This window comes from Vicugna pacos, chromosome 34, assembly GCF_048564905.1.
Source record: "Vicugna pacos chromosome 34, VicPac4, whole genome shotgun sequence".
NCBI lineage: Eukaryota > Metazoa > Chordata > Mammalia > Artiodactyla > Camelidae > Vicugna > Vicugna pacos.
Genome location: NC_133020.1, coordinates 18070638 through 18094076, shown reverse-complemented (window position 1 = coordinate 18094076; position 23439 = coordinate 18070638). Strand labels below are relative to the sequence as shown.

General features: G+C 53.3%; 1 protein-coding gene across 1 annotated transcript in view; it reads left to right on the top strand.

Moving 5' to 3' along the window:
* Positions 1-21251, top strand: part of CD9 (CD9 molecule) — a 30548-nt gene extending 9297 nt beyond the window's left edge. Inside the window, exons 2-8 of the mRNA XM_072954239.1 lie at positions 10220-10322; positions 16486-16583; positions 17224-17298; positions 18624-18722; positions 18844-18933; positions 19532-19615; positions 20752-21251. Coding sequence (XP_072810340.1) covers positions 10220-10322; positions 16486-16583; positions 17224-17298; positions 18624-18722; positions 18844-18933; positions 19532-19615; positions 20752-20817 — 615 coding nt within the window. The 3' untranslated portion in view covers positions 20818-21251. The remainder of the gene's footprint in view (positions 1-10219; positions 10323-16485; positions 16584-17223; positions 17299-18623; positions 18723-18843; positions 18934-19531; positions 19616-20751) is intronic.
* Positions 21252-23439: the final 2188 nt, after the last annotated feature.

Here is a 23439-nt window from a genome sequence, read left to right as displayed (position 1 = left end):
TTCTGGCTCTGAAATTAACAAAACGGATCAGAAAGGCAAAGAGTTTAGCAAAATGAGAATTTGGGCTTCACAGTCAGACTGTTCTGGGTTCAGGCGCCGATTTGCCTGGTGATCTCAAGACAAGCTACAGAACTTCTGTTCCTGAAATTTCTCATCTGAAAAACAAGTTAATATTACCTACCTAGTGGGTCTAATTGAGAAAATTAAATGACTTGGGTGCAGTTCTCCCGGTGGGGTGTGGGACCCAGCAGACCGCAAAGGGCTTGCCGTCTACTAATGTGACTGAAAGAAAGTGGAGGTCACGGCGCAGGAACAGGGCAGCCGGTGTCTCCCACCCCTTGGGGCCGTGCACTCAAGTGGTTGCTGGTTCCACAGACAGAATGAGGGCTGGCCGGTCCTCGTGGGTGAAGGATGTGTGTGTGTATGTGTGATCACCAGGCATCTTCGTGAGGTGTACACAATGGAAAACGAATGTGCCGTATTCTGGAATTTAAAGCAAAACAGCCCCAAAACAATCCCCCACATCAGATGATTTTGGTTAAGATCAGAATGCCCGCTTTCAGCAGAAAACGGATTTATGGGCCGGCTGACGTCCACTACACGTCTGGCGAGCAGGCAGTGGAAACTTGAATGAGATTTCTCACTTAGGAGGAGGTTACCATGGGCAGAGGCCTCCCCCCCAATCCCTCAGCCCTAAACTACTTAACACCAGCGCCTCATATCAGTCGAAGCTTTTCTCCTTTCCTAGACAGAATAAGGGCTCTGGATTTCAAGTGACACCAGCTTCGTCCTCAGATGGGAGGACTTCTCAAATCTTGAACTTATTCAGACAGGGTCGCTGCCTGATTTCCATAAAGGTGTGAGGAGAAAAAGCTTCCAAGGCCCTCATCCTCGGCCACACCCTAGACAGGGGACCAAGCTCCCCGCCTTCCACCAGGGATGCAGGAAACAGGCAGTGGAAAAACTGACCTCTGCCTGGCACGTGCTCTGCATGTGACAGAGGGAAAAAGCTGACGGCTGAGTCACTCCAGCTCTGCTCTGTGATCATGGACAAGTTGCTTTATGTCTCTGAGCCTGTTTCCTCATTTCAGGCTAGGATGATTGTAACTACCACGAAGGGTATAAGGCCATCCCGGCAGCAGCCTCAGGCTGAGAGGGACAGCAGGCCTCACAGTAAGACACTGGTCTCCCAGAATTCCTCTTCTCCCCAGGAGGTCTCTCACTGTGCACCTGCAGGGAATGCCCCGCTGTTAGCAGGCTGAACATTCAGAGTGCCCCAAAGACCCAGGCAGTGCAAGATACCTGCACCCACAGGCTGCCACCTTCCTGCCTCCACTCGGGAGGCCCCCAGGTGGGCGAGCGTCACCAGAAAGGGAGGCCGAGAGGTCAGCAGGCAGGCGGAGCCTGTGCTCAGGACACCAGCCGTGCCAGCGGCCTGGGAAAGCAACTGCTTTATACTCACAATTTTGATTTTTTTTTTTAATGTTGCATTATCTAGGTAATGGGGTGGGTGCCACAGTGATCTCCGTGTTTAGAGCCCTCAATGGCCCTGAGAGGCAGAGGTCAGCCTTCCCCAGGTCCTGGCCTCTTGAGGGTGGTTGGATTTTGTTGTTATGGGTATTGTTGCCCCACCCCCACCCCAAGGTGCCACGTGGTGTAAAAGAGCTAACATAGAGCAGCAGGGACCCTCTAAGACACAGGAGAATTGTGGAGGAGGGAGGGGTGGACTTGTAGGAAATGCAGTTTCTTGGAGGGAGGCAGCCAATTGGTGACTCCCCTTAGGCCCCACTTTCTTTATGTGCATAAATGAAGGTAATAATACAAGCTCCATACAGTTATACAAAGTCAGTGGCAGCAGAAGCGGGATGGTTAATGCAAAGCCATTATCGCAGCGCCTGGCTCGTAGCAAGAGCTCAGATGTCAGCCTCTGCAGCTGTTGTGTGGTTACTATTACTGCTCCCTCTCCTTGGAATTGTTCAGAGGCTGAGGTGGTCCTCAGCGTCCACACGCCCCCGCAACTATTGCTTCAGTTCCTCAAAGCCGCATCACGGGGCACTGCGCAAAGCTGAAACCCACCACCAGGCTGCGTCCCTTTCAGAAGCTGAATTAGAGGACTCGTCTTTCCGCCTGTTCACGAAACGACTGTTGCTGAGACTTCCCGGGCTTGGGAGAGGTGGTGGGACGGTGACAGTGTCGCACTTTGCTGGAAAGGGCCCACAAGGATGCTCGACTGGCAGAGAGGCTCCCCTTGTGGAGCCCACCCGAGAAGCGTGGCCTCTGCACGTCTCCTTCACTGCATTCCAAAAGAGGTGGATGCCTCTTGCGGAGAACTTTCTGACACCTCGAAGCTCCCTTGGGACCTGCGGACGGTGGGCTTAAGACCACCGCCTCTCCCATCCTCAGCAGAGGGAGGGGGAAGGGGAGAGAATAGGCCCAAAGGAGGAGTCAGTGGTCGTGCCTTCCCTCCCCCTTGGCCTTCACCTTGGCTGGCCGGCATTGATGCCCTGAATCAGAATTGTCCAGCTAGCGGGCAACGTACGGTTTAGGTCAGAGCATCTTGCCAAATTCAACATGTCCAGACCATCTACTTGTCTTTTCTTGGGGGTTCCTGTTCTTCCCATTAACCAGTTGGCAAGTCGGGGGAGCACAGTGTTGGGAAGAGTGTGGCTGTGAGCTGTTACGTGGATCTGGTTTGGGGTGAGCTCTGCCTCTTGCTGGCTGTGTTATTCTGGGCAAGTTGCTTAACCTCTCTGAGTCTGTTTCATCTATAACGTAAGTGTGACGAGCAGATTAGATGAGATAATGTACGTAAATCACCTCCTACGAAGCAGAGCATTGTGGGTACTCAAAGTGACCGCTACTATTATTAATTTTCCTTTCTCTAGCCTCTGGAGGGATCACTAATGGACAGAAACGCCTGGCACAAGTCAAATCAATAGAAAGCTACGACGTCATTGACCATCAGCCTCTGCCTGTGTTCTTTTAAAGAACTTTTTGTTTTCCTAGAATTTGGGGTGATTTGACGAAGAGTCCATTTTCAGACACAGTGGCAGCCTGTCCTAGGGAGAGTGTGGACTGCAGAAATCCGGGGGTGTTTTTGCCAAGAGTGCCCGGCTGCAGAGGCTGCTGGAGTCGTTTTGGCGACTTGGGGAGGAGGGTTCACGGGGTGAGGCTGTGGGTGGAGGCACTTGTGGGAGCCAAATGCAGGTTCTGACTTGAGCATTTACTTTGACTTCCCAGCTCTGTGGGTTCTAGAAGGAGTGCTCGGGCAAGGATCTGTCTTACCTCTTGCTTCCTTCCCCCTTAACTGTCACCATGCAGCAGCTAAGGTGGTCCTCAAGCCCAGTCCCTCTGGCTTTACAGTGCCAGCAGGGTAGTCGAGCGTGTGAGCGCTCCTTGACACGCACAGGAACCCTGCGCCCAGAGGAGGCTCACACCCCTGCCCCCTGGCTTCGGGCATTTTGGCACTGGCATTTAGAAATCTGGTCTCTGAGTTCAGAACCCCCAGAGAGAGATTTTCCACGTCACCTCGATTGTTTTGTTTTTTTTTCCCTAATGGAGGTACCGGGGATTGAACCCAGTACCTTGCTCATGCTAAGCATGCGCTCTACCACTGAGCTATCTCCTCCCCTCCCCGCATGGTTCAGTGTTTAAACGAAAGCCTTAGGCCAGCGGTTCTCAGACCTGAGTGGGCATCAGAATCATCCGGGGGTGCTTGTTAAAACACAGACCGCAGCTCACTCAGGTTTCTAATTGAGTAAGTCTAGGATGGGGAGAGTGAGTTTGCATGTCTAGTTCCCAGGTGATGCTGCTGCTACACCTGGCCTAGGGACCGCACGTTGAGAACTGCTGTCCTGGAAAAAAGTCTCCCAGTGGCCTTTGAGGATCCAGGCTTCTGTAGATTTGCAGCCCGGCAGAAGCCCCAAGGGGATGAGGTGGCCCCCAGGTTGATGGTACGCGCAGAGGGAAGGGAGGGGTGGCTGTTCTCCAGGACTGTGATCTCTGGAGCTTTTTCACGGGTCTCGAATAAAACTAAACTTAGCACTATGCCCTGGTTGATATCTTTAAATTCTGCTGAGAACTAACAGTTGACTTGGGATCCTTAGTGAAAGCAAGTCATGGCTGCGTTTTCTGATCGGCGTGGAATGTGTTTGTGTTGTTTTCACGGCGGGGGCGGATTGGGGGGACTGGAGAAGGCAGGATTCTGAGACCTCTGTTCCTGCCGAAGCGCTAGGTCCTTCCAGAGGCAGCGGCTGGGGGAGGAGGGTCCCGGGAGAGGGTGAGAAGAGGCGGTGGGGACCGGCTCCTGTTTGGTCTCACTGGCAGTGCCCGGCCCAGGCTCCTGACCATGAATCAGCCCGCAGAGGCTTGGCACGCACGCGTGAGCCGGGGTTGCCATGGAGATGGGTGAGGCCGAGAGCCCACAGGTCTAGGTGGCCTGACTTGTTTTTAAACACTGAAGCCTGTGTGAACACAGAGGCCCTTATTACCACTCCGGAGGCTTCCGTCAAGTGTGACCGGTGGGGAAACTTGCATCCTCTGTGATCAGCCTCTCGCTGACTTCCTGGGTGCCAGGGGCGGCTCTGCCAAGGCCTCCTAAGTCCAGTACATTGAAAAAAAAATCCAAGGGGAGAGAGTATAGCTCAGTGGTAGAGCACATGCTTAGCATGCGGGAGGTACAATCCCCAGTACCTCAGTTAAATAAGTAAATAAATAGATAAACTTAACTACCTCCCTCCCCCGGAAAGAAATTTTTTTAAAAAAGAGATGACACAGTTTCCACAGATTAGAACCTGGATATTTAAAAAAAAAATCCAGGGCTGATCCGTATCTTACCGAAGGAGAGAAGTAGAGTGATCATGTCTCCTCCCTGTCTATGATCTGCTCCCTTAATAACTGCTTTCTGCAGAGCGCATTTGCTCACGGAAGCAGCCTGGCCCAGGAAGGACAGAGGCCTCCACTCTCACTGATTCTGTCCCGTCCCCTCCCATCCCCACTCTCTTCGGCCATCCTGGCAGCTCCTGGTGGAGCTCAAGGAGGCATCAGCTTATCCATGTCCCCCGCCCCCATGCTCACACCGGCCCTCACAGAAGACAGACCACACCGGCCTCAGTTGCCCTGTTCTCACCCAGCCCCCTTCTCAAATCAGAGAGGGACACAGAACTGACGCTGCCGAGTGCCGTGGGTCACCCCGCTGCCGTCTTCTTGTCATTCTCAGTGTTTATTACTATTATTGCCAACAGAATCTGGCTGGCTCTGGCACTCGTGGTTTTCAGGATGTCTGACATGTATCACTTCATTTAATTTTTTTTTTAATTGAAGTACTGTCAGTTACAATGGGTCAGTCTCTGGTGTCCAGCACAATGTCCCAGTCGTGCATATACATATATATTCGTTTTCATATTCTTTTTTCATTAAAGGTTATTACAAGATACCGAGCATAGCTCCCTGTACTATACAGCAGAAACTTTTTTTTTAATCTGTATATAGTGGCCAACGTTTGTAAATATCAAACTCCCAAATGTATCCCTTCCCACCTCCTTTTCCTGGCAACCCTTAAATCTTCACCTTCAACCTGGGTAAAAGATGGGAAGGCATCACCCCCTCGTCTTTACTCTTTATGAGAACTCAAATGTTCAGAGACGCTGGGGAAAGTGCTTAGTGCGAGCAGCTCCTATCTAGCAGCGCCAGCATTAGCCCGAGTCCACGCCCATCCACGAGCCCGGCCATCCTCAGCAGGCGTGTGCACCCACCTGGGGGCAGTCAGGATGCCCTGGGATAGAGCTGAGATGATACATGTCCAGGAAACCCCCCTGCAGGTGATTCTGCCATTTCCCCATGTAGACTAAGCCCTGGGTGTCACAGGCGTGCAGGTGACAAGTGGCAGAGCCAGGACCTTCTGCTCCTTGCCCACCATTCTTTCCATTTTGCCACCTGTCCCTCACTGAAACCTTTGTAGCATCTCTTAACCACATGCTCACCAAAGTCACCAAATAGCTGTTCCTTTAGAGAAGGACAGTAAGCACTCCCTCCCCACCCCTTGACCCCATGTTGTCACCACTGCCCACTCCAGCTGCCCCTGAAGTGGCAGATGCGACCACCTTCAGTCTCAGGTCCGCCTCAGAGAAAACCGCTGGTGGAGAATGAGCTGCTCTCTACTTCCTGGCTTCTAGACAGCTGGACAGAGAGAGCACAGTGAGGGAGCAGTCTGTCCCTCTAAAGGATGTGTGGCCAGTCAGGTCACATTCCGGAGGAAAGAGGGGACCCAGGGGGAGGAGGCCTGGCCACGACCACACAGTTTGTTTGCTATGAGAGGACTTTTCTTTCAAGTTTGAAGTGGGGGTTTGTCCCACAGGCAGACCTGGTGCCTTCCACCTGAGGGATGGGGCACAGTGTCACACACACACGAACCTCCTGTCCAGTCAGCCAGGTGCCCTTTTCCTCCTGGTCACCTCCTTGCCACTTCCCCATCTTTCTGCAAGCTTACTTCAGGTGTCTCTGTAAGGAGCACCGTGGTAAATAACTCTTGGGCTTCGAACTGGAACCAGCTTTGCAAACTTGGCAGAAGCCACAGGTCAGCCAGGTGCCCCCCAAGCAACACTGCATTTTGACGTGTTTTCAGCCCTCCTTTGGAACTGGAGATGTTTTCCTTTAACCCCGGCTGTGTGCCTCAGTGTAAGATTTCTGGGCCGGTCCCTGGGGACCCGCGGCATGACTCACTGAGAGCCGGACCTCCGCGGGGGTGCCTGTGCTCTCGGCGGGGACGGGGAGAGGCCGGGAGACTGTCCGCCGCGGGCCTGAGCCTGGCGCCGGCTGGGTTTCACGCCTCCGGAAGCCGGCCCCAGCCCAGGTGACTGGGTCACTCACCACCTGTGCGCGCGTCAAAGGCCGGCTGTCTAACTGGACTTCCGCAGGGTTGAAGGCCGAGGACAGCGGTGCCTGGGCTTTCTGTAAACCCTCACTGTCGAAAGACTTTACATGGAATGGTCCCTCAGTCTCATTGTGACATTCACCCCATGCCCTCGTGGCTCCGTCTCAGTTTTTATTCTGGGCAGGTGGTTGTTCGTCATAGTTTCTGACTTTCGCTGTAAGATATTGGAAGATGGATCCAGAAGCTCGTCCAAGGGGAGAGGACCTGGGAGAGACATGCTAGTGGGCTTCAGAAATTCTTTTCTTTGAAGTCATCTTTCACTTACTGCATAATTACTCACTAATGACTGTTTGATCCCAAGGATGGAGGGGGCAAGGGAGCTCCTAGAATGACTAAGAGGTTGCCCTGCCCTCTAGGAGAGGAACAGAGGGTGGGAGGGAGAATGCTGGCAAGGACCAGTGCAGCTGGAGTCCCATTTCCTGGGGACGAGGCTGCGGACATCTTGGTGGGGAAGCAGCTGGCCTAGGTGGCCGGGACGGCCTTGCAGGAGGAGAGACTTGCTCTAGCAGAGGCGGGAATGCACGAGACTTATTTGGGAAACTTTGAGCGATTCCATCTAAGGCACAGAGGAGGAGGAGGCAGGGTTCAGTGGTGTCACTGCTGAGAGATCAAAAGTGTGGTGACAGACTACAAGCCTTAACGCTTGGTGATGACATGAGCTGTCTGGGCCTTTCAGAGAAAGGCCATCGTCCTGCAGGAAGGGCGGGAGGCAGGGAGGGGAGGGAGGTTATGCAGGGACTGCTTGCAGGGTGAGGACCCAGAGGTGGCTCAGCTGCAAGCTGAGCTGCGCGCGCAGAGCAGCCTAGAGGAGCCATGCGGTCAAGGGGAGAGAGGGTTTGTTTTCTGTTTGGTTTTTTCGGGAGAGACAGACCAGCCTATGTGTACTGGCAAAAAGTCAAACAGTGGTGGAGGCCAACAACAGAGGCAGGAAAGAGCTGGATTAATGGAGCGCGTTCTTTTTTCTATATATAGAATAAGCGTTTTTTGGAAGGAGAGGTAATTAAGTCTATTTATTTATTTTTAGTTTTTTTTTTTAAATGGAGGTACTGGGGATTGAACCCAGGACCTCATGCATGCTAAGCACACGCTCTACCACTGAGCTATGCTCTCCCCACTGGAGCGGGTTCTTAATGGAGACAGGGAGGCCCCATCGTCCACACACACATACACACACTTAGGTCTAGGACAGTTGTACATCTGCAGGAAAGCTGTAAAGACAGCACGGGGAGGTCCCTCTCACCCCGCTGCGTCTCCCCTGTTGCTCACGGCTTCTAGTCCCAGGGCGCGTTTGTCTCAGCTCAGAGACCCACATCAGTACCTTCCTCTTAACCAAACTAGACTTACTTGGATCTCACCTGTTTTTCCAGCCCTCCCCCTTTGTGTTCCAGGATCCCACCCACGGTACCACGTGGCAGGGGTCCTGTCTCCTCTGTCTCTCCTCTGGTCTGTGACAGTTTCTGTCTGTCTTCATTTTTCATGACTCAGTTTTGGGGACTTCCGGTCAAGTACTTTGTAGCATGTCCTCAGGTGAGGTTTGTCCCATGATTTTTCATCTTCTAAGAAGAACATGAGCGTGTGTGAAGTAAAGAAATTTCCAGTAAAATAGTGGGGAAAGCTGTCCTTTCTCCCTGCCCCTGTCGAATGGGTGGTACTGCATCTGGCCTGAAAGCGGAATGTTTCCCTTTGGCTTTTGTAACCAGGTAACTGAGCAGAGCCTGGGCTGGGAGTGGAGGGGCTGGGCATTCTAATTCCGTCCCCACCAGACCGACTGGTGACGTGGGCCGATCACTGCCCTCTTTCTTGGCCCTGTGAGCGTGGAGCACCCTCTCTCTGCTCTGCAGCTATGCTTTAAAAGGCAAGGAAGGGCCACATCTCACCGTTCCTGTTTGACAGACAGGAAAACTGAAGCGATGAACCACTAGGCCAGAATTCCAGGCCCTCACCTGTGGACACCACCGTGGGTGTAGACAAGGTTTTGACTCTACGGCAGGCTGAGGTCTTGGGTCACATTTCCTACTGTTGCTGCCTCTGCTCTCCACCCAACATGTCCAAACCCACTGCCAGTTCATAGGGAAAAGGAGAGAAACAGAGAAGTAGAGCAGAGGCCTGTCTATACTGCAGGCTGTCCCAGCCTCTGGGGCAGAGAACCCTGCTCCCAGAGGAGCAGGGCTCTGACACAGGGTGCCTCTGTTGAAGAGGGTGGGCTGGTGAAACCTGGGGCTGGACGTTGGCTGCGAGCCCACATGCCCTCGTCCAGCCGGCCACCACCCACAGCCTGTGAGTCATCCCAGCCAGCCCTGGTACGGGCCAGCGACGGGGAGGGGAGCTCAGCTGGCCTGGGGCCGGAGCTGGGGGTGGGGGGGCGAGCAGGGCCGCCTCCTCGGCACCAAGCTCAGCAGTTCGGGGCCAGGATTGGTGCCTGGGTCTTTGCTTACGGGGAGAGTCTGCCCTGTAGGGTCCAGTATCTCACCCGGCCCACCTGTGAAGTGGGATTTTCAGTAAATTGTAAGTGTGGACGTTTCCTTGGAGGTTTCTTGTCTGATGTTTGTAAGGATCATCCTAAACCTGGCATCATGTGGTCAGCTTGTAAGGCTTCCCTGTGTGAGGAGGGAGGGACCCAACGTGGAGGAGGCTCCGGCCGTCCTTCTCTGAGCAGCGAGGGTTGGTAAGGACTCCCAGATGCCCTCGCAGCCCTTTGGGTGATTTTCTCTTCTTTTATTGTGTGGTATGTATACAGGGTAGCTCAGAAAACACAATGTAAAGATAACTGTGAAGTGAGTATCTGTGCCGCCACCAGTTAAAGCTAGCATGTTGCTGGTGCTGTAGGCCTCCCCCACCCAAGTGCTAGTCCCTCGTTAGAAATCGTCCTCTCTCCCTACAGGCCACCACTCACTCAACTTTATCACCTACATGCACCCCTAAACGGTCATTTTTAAATGAATGGAATCATACCATGTGTGTTCTGTGCTTCTTGCCTCTTTAACATCCTGAGATGCACTCACAGTTTTGCATGGACTGCAGCTGATTCCTTTTCACTGCTGTATAATATTCCATTGTCTGTGGACATATCCATTCTACCCCTGTGCTGCTGGTGGAGAACTGGTTATTCCCAGCTGGCTAGTATTTTTCTCAAATGGCTTGATCTCCCATCTCTATCTCCACCTTGTCTACTGCTACTGCCAGGTGCCTGGTGAGGAGCAGAGGCCAAGGGTGTCTCACCCACTGGTGATTGGGGTCCCCCCCGTCCCTGGCGGCCAGGCTAATGCCATTGTCCTGTGTGTCATGCAGCTTGCCGGGATTGCGGTCCTTGCTGTAGGACTATGGCTCCGATTCGACTCGCAGACCAAGAGCATCTTCGAGCAAGAAAATAATAATTCCAGCTTCTACACGGGTGAGTAGGGGACACCTGGTGCTCCCTCCAACTGCAAAGAGTCCATGTTGATCCAGGGACTTGGTTTGAGGACTTTTGCGCCGGCCACGTTGCCGGTCGGGTCCCTTTCCAGCCATGCTGTTGTGTCGCTGTGCCCGTGAATTTGCATTTGTCGAGGTGGTTTCTTTTTCTGAGCTGACTGAGCCTGGCCTTTTGACCATTCTCTGGTGTGAAGTCGACTTTGCCAAAGCTGCTGCCATCCTGGAGGGTTTCAGAGCCTCGGCTTCTGTCCCTGATCCACTCTCTTAATTTCATGTCTTCTTGAGCTTGTTCATTTCCTTAATTTAAAAAACTTAAGAGGGAAGGGTGGAGCTCAAGGGCAGAGCACGTGCTTAGCATGCACAAGGTCCAGAGTTCAATCCCCAGTACCTCCATTTAAATAAATAAACATATACATACGTACATATATAATACATACATAACTAATTACCTCTCCCCTCCAAAAATTTTTTTTAAAGAATTAAAAAAAAATTGTTCTGGGGATCCACAGTGCCTGGAGAAGGAGAGGGAACTGGTCAAGCCGGGCTCAGACCCAGAGGTCAGGCAGATGCATACGAGAGACTAGAAGAGGCCCCAGCCCTTCAGACCCCTGCGCTGGGGCACAGGCCATGCCTGTTTTTTCTCAAATGCTTTTGCTTTAGGCCAGAGGCTTCCAGTTGGAAGATGAATAGATCCAGCAGGTTTCTTCCCACACACAGGCGCCTTGGGCCTCTTACCGGATTGCCCGGCAAGCGCCTCTCAGGGGAGTGGGAGCCCGGGGCCTGTCCCCTGCAGCCTCCGAGTCAGCCCACAGCACCCGGCCCTCCTCTGCACGAGGCTGGGGGATAGGAAACACTTCATTTGCGAGAAACAAAAGCAGCCGCCTATTTTTAGGAGGATGCTGACATGTCATCAGGCTCAAACTGTAAGTTTGGTCACTTCCTTTCCACCCACCAAAGAAGTTATTTTTTAAAAAAAGACGAGAAAACAGTCTGAAGAGGGTTATTGCCCAGGCTTCTAGGAAGAGCGCGGTGGCCGGTGGCGTGTGGGCCACCATCTTCCTGCCTCTGTCGCCACGGCGGAGGGTGGTCTCCCTGCTTCTATTGCTTTTTGGTGGTGGTGTTAGTTGGAGTTTTTTTAGGGTGTGTCTCCCTATTGTCAGAAAGAGTGAGGGAAAGAAAAGCACAACATATGTTTTAAAACAAAGACAAAGCCACACACACAGCAAGTTTTAGGGAGCAGGTTTCCGTGGTGCCCTGACTTGTTTTAGCAACGGTGTGTTTTGGTGACCGCAGTGGAATGCCACCCCCTGGGCCGGGGCAGTGGGGCTGCAGGGCAGGGCGGGGGCTCGGGGCCAGCCTTGTGCTCTCCACACCATGTCACAGCATATCACGACAGGGAGCTGGGGGCCCTCTGCGGGGAGAGCAGACCTGCGGGCAGGCAGGTGGCATTGTCCTGAAGAGAGACCCCAGGCTCTGCAGGGTGCCTGGCTCCACACCTCGGGTCACTCTCAGTGATGGCTTCTGTCTCCCGTTACCTAGGACTCTGGCTCACTCTGAGTGCTTTTAGCTGTGGGAGGTGTGGAGTAACGTGCCCGAGCTCACACCCCTCCAGAGGCAGGGCTCAGATTTGAAGCCAGGCCCAGGAACGCTGCCCCTGGGACAATCGGGCGGGGCCATGGGGGCTGCCCCATGTGGGAATAGAAAATGTCTCCACCGACTGCACGTCCCCCTTGGTGGGCAGGGCCAGCTCTCCTGGCCTTTTGACTTCACCCCAGCTGTGGCTGGGGGAGACGGGCCCTCAGCACCAGCAGCTCAGTGGGAGAGGCGGGCAGGGAAGTGACACCGTTGAAGGAGCCAGGCTGCCTGCGGGAACCTCCTGGGACTCAGTCCCCCAGGTCATTGGGGGGCCCTTCTGATGGTCAGTGGTCCGACCTGAAGTGACCAGGAGGTGGTCTGAAGACATATCCCAAAGAAACACAGCATATCCCCCCCAAAAACACAAAAGAAAAAAGAAACACCCACCCCTACTCGGGGGGCCAGTGGCCGCTGCCCCCTGAGCTCTGATGGGGACCCTGGCCCTCTGTGCCAGACCCCCTTCCTGCGAAAGGGCTCAGCTTCGAAGACTTCATTTTATTTGCAGAAGCCCAGGGACTAGGGGGTGATGCAAGTGACACTAGAACTTGGTCAACGGAGTGACCACTTGGGCCTGGCCAGGCCCTTGTGCCTCACTGAGTGCTTTGGGAAACTGAGTGTCATCTGCAGGCAAAGGGCCAAGGAGGCTTCTGTGTCCCCTTCCCCCTTGGGCTGTGACATCAGCCTTTGTATTACCCACGGCCCGTTCCAGCAGAGTACAGCTCCACCCAGCTGCTATTTCTGACGTCCTGGGGTGACTGTCCCTCGCGCTGGGGCACCAACCATCTGTAGGGTGACCCACCGGCCAGCCCGGCCATGCAGCCAGCCCTTCAGGAAACCTGGAGGGCCCAGGGGTGGCTCTTCTCCAGGGGGGCCACAGCTCTCACAGCAGAGAAAGGGTGAATAACCAGGCAAAGATGCAAGTAAAGGAAGAAACTTTACAACATTCAGAACGGTCTCTGCTGGATCCAAACAGCCGACAGCCTTATATGGGCCTTCTCTCCAGTTCAGGGCCTGGAGATCCAGCCTGTCAGCAGTGTCCATACCCTCAAGCTGCAGGTGTTGGGGAACTTCTTTTTCTTGGTCCCAGGCCAGCAGCCCCTCTCAGTGGTGTCCTTCCAGAACCTCGGCCCCCGATGGAGGGCATCTCGGTGGGGCTCCAGCCAGGGGCCGGGCGTGTCCGCCCCGCAGGACTCCTCCCTCGGTGAGGTCTGGGCCGCACTGTGCTGGCTTCCCCCGGCCAGCGCACGGCCTGGGGCATTTGTTTTGCTGCTCTGTGCCTGGTTTTCCCCAACCTGGTGCCAGCAGAGTTTACACCCACCTCTCCAGCCCAAGACCTCGGTGCTTGACAAACAGAGCTCACTGTGGCCTCATTAACCAGCACAGCCATGGATGGGACAGAGAGGGACTGAGAGAGAGCCACTGCGGAGCAGACCCCGGTTCCTCTGAACCCCTGCCTGACTTATTTGGAGATAATAAGCTGTCCTCAGCAAGTGGAGGCCCAGGCGCCGCCAGATCTTGTTCTGCACACACACAGGTGTGGTGAGTGCTGTTGGCAGGATGGGGTCGGGGTGAGGACAGGAGGCCGACGCGTCCCCTCCCTTCCTGAAGCCAAGAGCCCCGATAAAGAAGGAAGGCTCTTGGCAGATGCTCCTGCTTAACTAGAGGCCTTTTTTTTTTTTTTTTTGGACTAGGCCTGTAATAGCCTGAAAAAAAGCAGAATAAACAGCCCTTAAGCAGATGAGTACAGTAATCCTAGGGAAGACTCTGTGACGAATCACTTTTTCCGTGTGTCAGACCGAGGCTAAGATACACTGGTTTTATAAGGGGAACATGCTTTGTCATTTATCACCATCAGCCTCTGCTAATGAGCTCGAGGGGTGTAGACGGGGAGGAGCCTCTCTGAGGGGAAGCCCTCGATGGCCCTTTGAAGCAGCAGGCCACGCCCTGCCGGGGCGCTAAGGCTCCCAGGCAGTGAGCCACCCTTTGGCTTGCTGAGTGCTGCTAAAATCCCATGAACGGCCTCCAGGGAATTGTTCATCCTCATCCCCACCTGGAGAGGGGGACGCGAGATACCGCAGATCTGCAGCTGTTGGAGCAAGCCTGAAAACCAACAAGACCCTTAGTCCTAAAATCTTCCTCCGCAGAGCCCAAGAATGAATATTTAATATTAACAGATAGGTCCATTAGGACAATGTTCTCTGCGTGGGAAAGGCTTTTTCCTTTAGTGGCTCTCTGTTGCCATTGCCCCAGCTCCTCTGACTTCTGCCAGGGTTGCCCGGGCTTCTGCACTGGGATCTGGACTTAGAGAAAATGTGTCTGTCTGAGCATCCCCACTCAGCTCTATTTTATGTGCTTGGGAATCCTTTGATCTCATAATACCCCCTATTTATTCAGCTCCTGCTCTGGAACTCAAAGGAGTGACCTCATCCTTCGTCGTCTTGCCCCAGTGGGGAGAGATGAGGAGAATCATGAAATGGGGAGAAGCCTGGGCTGGATCCCTGTCCCAGCTCCCCACTGTCCCCAGGTCAGAGCCCAGACCCGTAAGAGGCTGCCCTTCTCCTGTGCGTGGGCGGGGCTGTCCCACCTCTGCAAGTCCAGCCTGTGGCCCCCTGTATTGGGTGACCTAGGAGGATGGGACTCAACTCGAGGACAAGCTGCATTTGTCCCCTTGCCCAGTCTGGGCCGGGCATGCATGGGAACAATACCCATATTCATCAGGGTTTGCCAGTAAGCCCACGTGACTTGACATCACGACAGATGTGGGGGGAACAGGGAGAGGACAAACACTCCCTTGTGTGCGCTGCGCCCTGGGCTGCCCGTGAGCCCCAGCTGCAGGCCGCCTGCGCAGCTCGCTGCCTGCACAGCTCAGCCCCGCGTGGAGGGTGCAGATGTGGGACAGTGAAGTCACTGTGACACCTGCCGGGGTTCTCGTTTCGGTATCCTGTTGTGTACTGTGGGGCAACGACCCTACCTCAGGGAGGTCTCCCTGGTCCTGGTGAAATTTATCATCACTGTGATTATTAACAATTGTCGTCCATCTTTCAATTAATAGTAGCTAATTGCATATCAACTAAACCTCAATTGAAAAATAAAAATTAAGAAAAAAATTTTTTAAAGACTAACAGTGGCTAGCACGTGTGTACATTTGGATCACATCGGCTAATCCTCACAGCAGTCCTTGAGGTAGGCGTTTTTCCCATCCCCTGTTTGCAGATGGAAACTATTGCCAAGGGAGGTTAAGTGTCTTTCTAAGGGCCACAGAGCCGGCTTTCAAACCCAGGCATTTGGGACTTCAAAGCTGGTGCCCTCAACCTGTGACGACATGTGCCTCTTCCAAAGGGGGACAGAACATGCCTGCAGGCAGCAGAGGCCTGGGACCTCTTTGCCAGTTTTCCCGTGGCGCCCGGGGCGGGGCAGCTGGGTGAGGGGTGGTTGCTGCAGGACTGCTGTGCTGCTAAAGGATGTAAGTGCACACACGGGGGGCCCCTCTGGGCCTTCCCCGGGCAGGGTCTAGATGACTAGGGCCAGGGCTGTGCCTCGCTGTGTGCCCCTGTCCCAGGCTGGGGTTGCAGAAGTCATGGCCCTTTGTGGCCCCTCTCCATCAGATGCCCCAACTGACTGTTTAGATAGAAACAGGGTCACTCACCCTCCCTCTAGCACAGAAGATCCTTTGCACCCTTAAACCCGGGGCAGCTGAATCGCAGCTGTGAGACCTCACTGATGTGCTATAAGGGATCTTTTGAAATTTTGTAGCAACCAACTTCTCATTTTACCAATAAGGAAATTGAGCCTCAGAGAGGGAAAGTGTCTTACCCAAGATTGCACAGCAGTTAGTAGCAGAGTTGGGCCCAGAACAAGGGTCTCCTGACAGCCAGGCTGTGTTCTTTGCACTAGAGCAAGGTACTCGGGCCCTCGGATGTTGCTGACTGTACCTGCCTGAATGCCACCTGGCAGCAGAACCAGGAGGCATCCCCTCGGGGAATATGGCCAAGCTGGCCCACCCAGAGCACAGTTGTCCGGTTCTGCACAGCCTCGTCCTGCTGCAAGCTTGCTCTGATAGCCTCTTCTGTCAGGTGGAGGCCAGAAGGAGGAGGCTTGTCAGAGTCCTGGGAAGTTACCCTGAGTTTGGAGGGTTGAATTTATTTAGCGGGAGTGGGTCCATCCAGCTGGAAACAGCTGACAGACTGGACCAGTTTTTCCTGAGTAGAATCTGGGGGGTGGGGGTCTGTGGATACCCCAGGTCGGGGTAATGGGCACCTTCCAGGAAGGCTGAGGGTAAGGGAGCAGTGAGGGCTTGAAGCGGGTGGTCCTAGAGGAGGGATGGGTAGGGGGAGACTTAAAAGCGGAGGTGAAGGAGGCTGTTTTGGAGGGCGGGGCTCTTCTCCCCTGAGATGAGGGCAGTAGGGCTGGGGGGCAGCACAGAGTCACGAGCAGAGGGAAAGGAACCAGGAGGTATCTGGGCCTCCACACTAATGTCTCCCTGTCCTGTCCTCTGCCCCGTCCCTCAGGAGTGTATATTCTGATTGGAGCCGGCGCTCTCATGATGCTGGTGGGCTTCCTGGGCTGCTGTGGGGCCGTGCAGGAGTCCCAGTGCATGCTGGGATTGGTGAGTGTCCCTGCTGTGTGCCCACGGCCCCTGGGTCTCCGAGGCCCCCACCCAAGGATCTCAGAGAATGGGGGAGGGATGGGGAGGAACGGGTACCCAGGGCCCAGCCCCACCCGCCTCCCAGCCAGGTCATCATCCCGTCCCTCCTCCCCTGTGCTGATGCTCTCCTCTTCTTCCCTGTAGCCTCTGTTTCATCACTTCCCTTAGGCGACTAAATGCCAGGACTTTGTTTTCCCCTTTTTCGAGGACCACGTTTGCTTTCTTTCCCTGAACCCACAGGTACCTTCGCCTTCTCTCCTTGTTTCAAAATTTGCCACAATTTTCCTTCATCTTCGGAGTGCATTCACTCCTCTCTTTCTTCAAATCTCTGGCTTTTGTGGGAGTGATGGGATGTTATCGCTGACTCTTAACACCTTAGAAATGCCAGTTCTGGGGTCTGTGCCCGCTCTCCTCCTGCAGCTTTTTCCCTCCTGGCCTTGGCTGGGCGCTCACAGTTCTGTAGACCTCCTCTGGCCCCGTACAGGCATCCATCCCCTCCCCATCAGACGCCCGGGCCCCAGACACCCAGTCTCCAAAATGCCCTCTGCTGGCCCTGGCCGTCCGGCCGGGACCGCGCCTCACCCCGCCCCTTCCCTTCCAGTTCTTTGGCTTCCTCCTGGTGATATTCGCCGTGGAAATAGCTGCAGCCGTCTGGGGGTACTCCCACAAGGACGAGGTAGGTTTTTCCGCTCAGGCCCCTTGGGAGCTGGGGGTGCGGGGTGATCGTGGCAGAAGGGTGTCCTGGCTGGTCACTTGGGTCGACCTTCAACCATCAGGCGTGCTTCATGTCACCGTGCTTCCCACGTGCACGTCAGAACAGGAGCTCCCTCAGGCGGGGGTGTGAGCATGTCCACCACCCTGTGCGGGTGCAGTGCCAGCCCCCGCGTACTGAGCCCTGGACAGAGTAGGTGTCCAGGCAGCATCGTTGGGTCTCTGCGTCTGTATCCCTCACCCAACTTCCCTGGTACATGACTGAGGAAAACATGGCTTTGTGTGGGCAGGACCCCCCTGCTCCATCACCTGATCTGTAAACATGTGCCACCCGGAGCCAGGAGCTGGGCCACGCTCCCTGCAGGTCCAGAGATGCATGTGTTCCCTGCTCCAAGGAGCTTTGCCACCAAGTGCGGGAGAAAGATCTGATAAGTGTCACATGGGTCATTTATATCCAAAAGCCCTGTGGGATCTGAAAGGCTGGGGTGGGGCTTCATGGAGACGGGGGTGTTGACCTAAACCTTGAAAGAAAGAGAGGATTTCCGGAGGAAAGTTGATGGAGGCAGGGGCTTCCCAGCAAGGAAGGGCTTAGCAGGAGGAACAAAAGAAGAGAGATGCTGGATGCAGGGCGGGGTGGGCGATTTCATTATCCAGATGATAAAACCTGCAGCCCTGGAACTAAGAAGGGCTAATTACGAAAGATGCTAAAGAAGAAATGCTGGGTCAGTTCACTGATGTTGCCAGGCGTTCGTTAAACTGGGCTGCACCAGGTCCAGGAGGATAAGAATATTTGCTTTATGTTACAATATAACAGCTGGCACTTACATTTGCTGTGTTCCCAGACACTAACAGCTTCACGTGCAGTATCTCCTTTAAATCCTCACCGTGACCTCTGAGGTAGGGACTGCTATAACCTCCACTGTCCCTGTGCAGACACTCATGTAGAGAGGCTTGGTGATTTGCCCAAAAACACAGTCTGTAAGTGAAGACAGAAAGAACTAGCCAGGTCAGGAGTAAGATTTTTTTTCCTTAGATTCAGGAGATTCGACTTTGTTTCTAGATAGAACGAAAAGAGCCGAGCTGGGCTGAAGGGACCAATGAGAGGCGCAAGAGAAGGAGGGAAAATGGCTGGAGCGGTCCCTGGAGGACGTGGGAGGAGACAGGAGGGACCCTGGAGGCCAAGAGGGGCGGGCCTGCTGCAGCGGCCGGTCTGCCCTGTCACATCCCCGAGCGTGGGAGTTTGCGGCTGAGCGGGAACAACATGGAACCTCTCTCGTCTGTGCATCACAGGTGATTAAGGAACTCCAGGAGTTTTACAAGGACACCTACAACAAGCTCAAAAACAAGGACGAGCCCCAGCGGGAGACGCTGAAAGCCATCCACTACGCGGTACGCCGTCTCCGCAGAGACACCGGCCCTTCCTCTCGCCCTCAGAACGCCTGTCCGTCTCTCTTTCAGTCCTCTTTCATACCGGCCTCGCTCACCCCCATCCCTGCTCCTCTCTCTGCAGTTGAACTGCTGCGGTGTGCTTGGGGGAGTGGAACAGTTTATCTCGGACATCTGCCCCGAAAAGAACAACATCGCCAGCATCACAATTAAGGTAACTTCCACGCTGGACTGTGCCCCTGCCCGGCTGCTCTGGGCAAACCCCGCAAGAGCAGACGTATGCTCGGCCCTCTTGTTCCGGCAGGACAGCAGCCCCGGGCGGCATCTCCTTTCTCCCCAGCCCTGGGCCTCTGTTTCCCCAGGGGCAGCAAAACAAAGTCCAGACCAGGGAAATAACGAGGCGTTCTAGCTGCCTGCAGCAAATGGGCACCTGGAACTGCCCGCCGCCGCCCCAGCCCTCCAGCCATTGCGGGCTGAGGTGCTCTCGCGCCTGGACTCCTGCTTTTTAGACTTGTAAACGGCTCGTGATTGTAAGCTCACAGTAATGTCCAGGCTTCAGGGGGCAGGAAGTATCCCGGTGGCCAGATAAGAGATAGACCCACATTACCCCCACTTCCTTCCCTGAATTCTTGCCCAAATTCAGGGGCCCCACCTCCCAGATCTCTCTCTTGGCTTCTTGCTGTCCACCAGCCAGTCCCCAGCCCTTTCTCTGGGAACACCAGCACTCTGAGTGTGAAATGGGTACTGTGGGAAGGAGGATGGGCTTGGAGCAGAGTCTGTGTGTGACCTAGATCTTGGTTTGTCCCCCTAAGCCCTGCCCTCAAGCCATCGAAGAGGTCTTCCAAAACAAATTCCACATCATCGGCGCCGTGGGCATCGGGATCGCAGTGGTGATGGTGAGTGTGATGACAGTTGCCCTGGTGATGAGAGGGCATCAGGATGGAATGGTCCCCTTAGCAGTTAGGATTTATTAAGCACTTGCTCTGGCCAGGCACTGTTTTAATTAATCAACTAACTAATCGACTAATTTAATCCTCACCCTACCTATGAGGTGGGAACTATTAGCATTCTCACTTTACAGATTCAGGCACGGTGAGACAGAGGTTGAGTACGTTGATCAAAGTCTGTCTCTGAGCTCACAGGTGAGGTATCTGGGATTTGAACCGAGTGTGTCTCAGGAATCCATTCCCTTAACCATTAAGGTTCAGGGATAAATGTCCGGTGATTCCACGGCTGCCAGTCCACCAACCACACTTGGAGCAGCAAGGATGTAGATCGCCCAGACCTGTTAGTGACCCTGGGATAATCTTCAGAACATGTTTTCACCATGCACCTGCTTTTCTTTGCCCCAAGAAAGTAGTTCAGTGAAAGCTGCATGGATGTGAACTGTTTCACCTCCCCCTGTGATGTGAAGGACATTCCAAGGTGGATAAACAGAAGGAAGGCAAAGCTTCCAGTAATCTACTCTCTTGCCAATCAGCCCCCAGGAACCATCAAGGGCTAACTGGCTTCCCTGGGGACCAACCCCCCCCCCACCTCCAAAGACTATCCCCAAAAGAGAATGGCTTTGTCTTCTAGAGATTCTCTGCCTCCTTCACCTGCATCTAAGAAAGGCTTGGAGCAGCTTTCAGTAAAAGGCATAACAATGCCTTTAAAACTAGAGTTGAAACACAGACAAACGTAGAGGGAAGGAAGAGTACTGGCCTGCAGGGACTGTTGGAATATCTGGAATTTGAGCCTTAACTTGAGCTCTGAGCTTGCTAGTCTCGTCCTGAAAGTTCCCCAGGCGTCTTGCACGTGCGGTTAGCCGTAGCTGGTGGCTGCAGACTCAGACTCCCGCCAGCCAGCCAGCCAGCCAGCCTTCCACTGCCCCGCCTGCGTCCCTCTTGCTTCATGCGCTTAACCTCGTTTGGCCTCACAAACGTATTCTCCTTGTCGTCTGTCGTGGCCTGAATGGCTCACATCTTCCCCTCTCCCTCCGCCTTCCTGCAGCGAAGCCACCCTGTTCCTCACCCTCCTTCCTGTCTTCCAGATCTTCGGCATGATCTTCAGTATGATCCTGTGCTGCGCCATTCGCAGGAGCCGAGAGATGGTCTAGAGTCAGCTTCGCACCCCTGAGCAGGAGAATTTACCCCTGAAGATTGCTGGTTATTTTCTCGGGGTTCTGTTTTTATTTTTTTTGGTTTTCTTTGCCACTAATTTTAGTATTCATTCTGCATTTCTAAACAAAAAAAGTTATTCTATGTTTGTGTTTTTAATGCTTTATTCAATATTGATATTTGTAGTTAAGGGGTTTGGGGATTTGGATTTGCTCTGGTTTGTATTTTTTTTCATTGTTTATTTTTGCTTATTATGTTAAGCAGAATTCCTGCAATGAAAGGTACTATATTTGCCAGACTCTAGACAAAAGATATTGTATATAAAGAGGGGTTTTTTTTGTCTTTAAATAGATAAAAAAATGTCTATCAAATTTAATCAGATTGTAACTTATGTTAAAGACAATTTGATACAAAATAAAAGATTATGACAATATGCAGAGCTGGTTTTGGGATTTTTTGCTTCCCTTAACTTTTTTTTTTTTAAGAGCTGTTTATTTATTCAGATGTCTTTCGCCTGCGATTTGCCCCAACAGTGTTCATATAGAAGTAGGTGGGCAGGTTGGTCTCCCTGCTTTACTGGTGAAGAAATCAAGGCACGGAGAGATGAGAGGATTTTGATCCCAGACCACACCGTGGTTCACAGCATCAACACTGGACCCTAGCCTGGGACTCTCTCTCGCAGCAGTGTGACGTGTCTTGGGGACACAGCAGTAAACACGAGTGCCCTGATGGTAGGGACTTTGCTTTATTCGCTGCTGTACCCTCGGCACCTAGAACCTACCGTGTAGGGCATAGTAAGTACTCGGTATTTGTTGGTTGAGTAAATGAGAGTGAGGGTATGCCCATCAGGGTGCCATCAGAGGAGCGGAGCATTAAATACCCTTTACAGGGATGTGACCTTACACAGTCACTGGAGCTGGTTAAGCAGCTTTGTAAGACTTGCCTTTGCTTCTGACGCTGGAACCTGACGCCCACGGAGCAGTCGGGAAGGGCAGGTGGGTGTGAAGCGGAGGAGAGTGAGAACAGGGAGCCGGTGAGGACAGACGAATCCGAGTCCGTTCTTGTTCTTGATGGTGGTGCGGGTCCTGCAGAGGCGGGGACCCGGTGCAGTGGAACCAAGCACACACTGGCTGGGATGTTGGGGGGCTGAGCCAGCAGGGAAGCAGCCATTGGTGGGAGCTACAGAGGGACCCCTGCCCCCTTCCCCGCTCCAGTGGTGCTCCACTCTAGCCACAAGCCAGCAGGCAGGGGAAGGCTGGCGAGGGTCAGCCTCACCAGGGTGGCTACCCACGAGCCATCAGGCAGGAGACATCGTCCCCACTCTGAAAGTCTCCAATCTAGAGAGCGGTTCAGAGCCCTCGGCCGGAAATTGGAACACAGCAAGATAAACGCTGCAGAAGAGGAAATACAGAAGCGAAGGAAACCTGTTTTTATTTTCCATTCCTTGATTCAGTTGAGGCTCTTCCTTAACATTAAAATAAATAAATAAAAATGGCCTGAATGCCATTCTATTAAAAACAAACAGAACACCAGTGTTCACAGGAGAATTACCCTCAAGAGCCAAAAGGTACAAACAATTCAGATAACCCTCAACAGAAGACTGGATGAACAAAATGCGGTAGATCTGTACCACGGAATACTACTTTGCCTTAAAAAGAAATGAAATCCCAACACATGCTACAACACGGACAAGCCTGGAAGGCACGATGCTAAGCAAGTGAGCCAGACGAAAAAGAACAAGTACTGTATGACCCTAAATAGATGAGGGACCCAGACTAGGGAAATTCATAGAGACAGAAAGTAGATTCGAGACAACCAGGGGCCAAGGGAGGGGAGAACAGGGCAACAAATTCGAATAGAAGCAGCTGGACAGGAAAGGTTATTACTACACCCGGTGCCCTTCAAGGACTGAAAGTGGGGAGCTTTCAGGTCCCCAAACCCCCGGCACTTTCCTTAAGGGCCCACCTCCCCACGTCCCTCGTCCTACAGAGTGAAGCTGAGTGGTGTGAGGGCGGAGCCAAGACCCCGCCTGTGCCCCAGCCCTCATCCTGTGCTGCTGTCCGTCTCCTCCCCCCGGGAAGGAGGTTTTAGCTAGCGCATTAAGAACCCCCAGGGCAACAATGAAGTTTTGTTTCACTGACACTTAGTCTGCCGTATCTCATGAGCTTCATGGGCACAAGACAGAAAGATGAGTGGACTTAACAGCTCATTGGCAGATCCATAGCTGGGTGAAGACCCCCATACAAGGGGAAGGGTCTCCACTGTTGAGCTAGGGCGTCCAGCTTGGCCTTACCCTGCTCAGTGTTCTAAATGATAACTTGGAATATTATTAAATATGGTAGGTTCAACAAAGCTCTGAGGAATATCCAGTTATCTGGGTAACAGAATTATAGTTCAAAGAGATCACAGGGTCTGGAATAAAGGATTACGACACCCAAAGGATATATCTTAACAGGAATAAATAATCAGTAAATGAAATCAAGCAATCCATATAATATGTTTAACATAATTCCTCACCCTTGCACTTCAAGGAGCTGAGTAAGTTTAGCACATATTTGGCTGGTTGGATAATAGGGTTTTATCCGTCATATGTTAAGTCTGGAGGCAACCACAGGTATTGA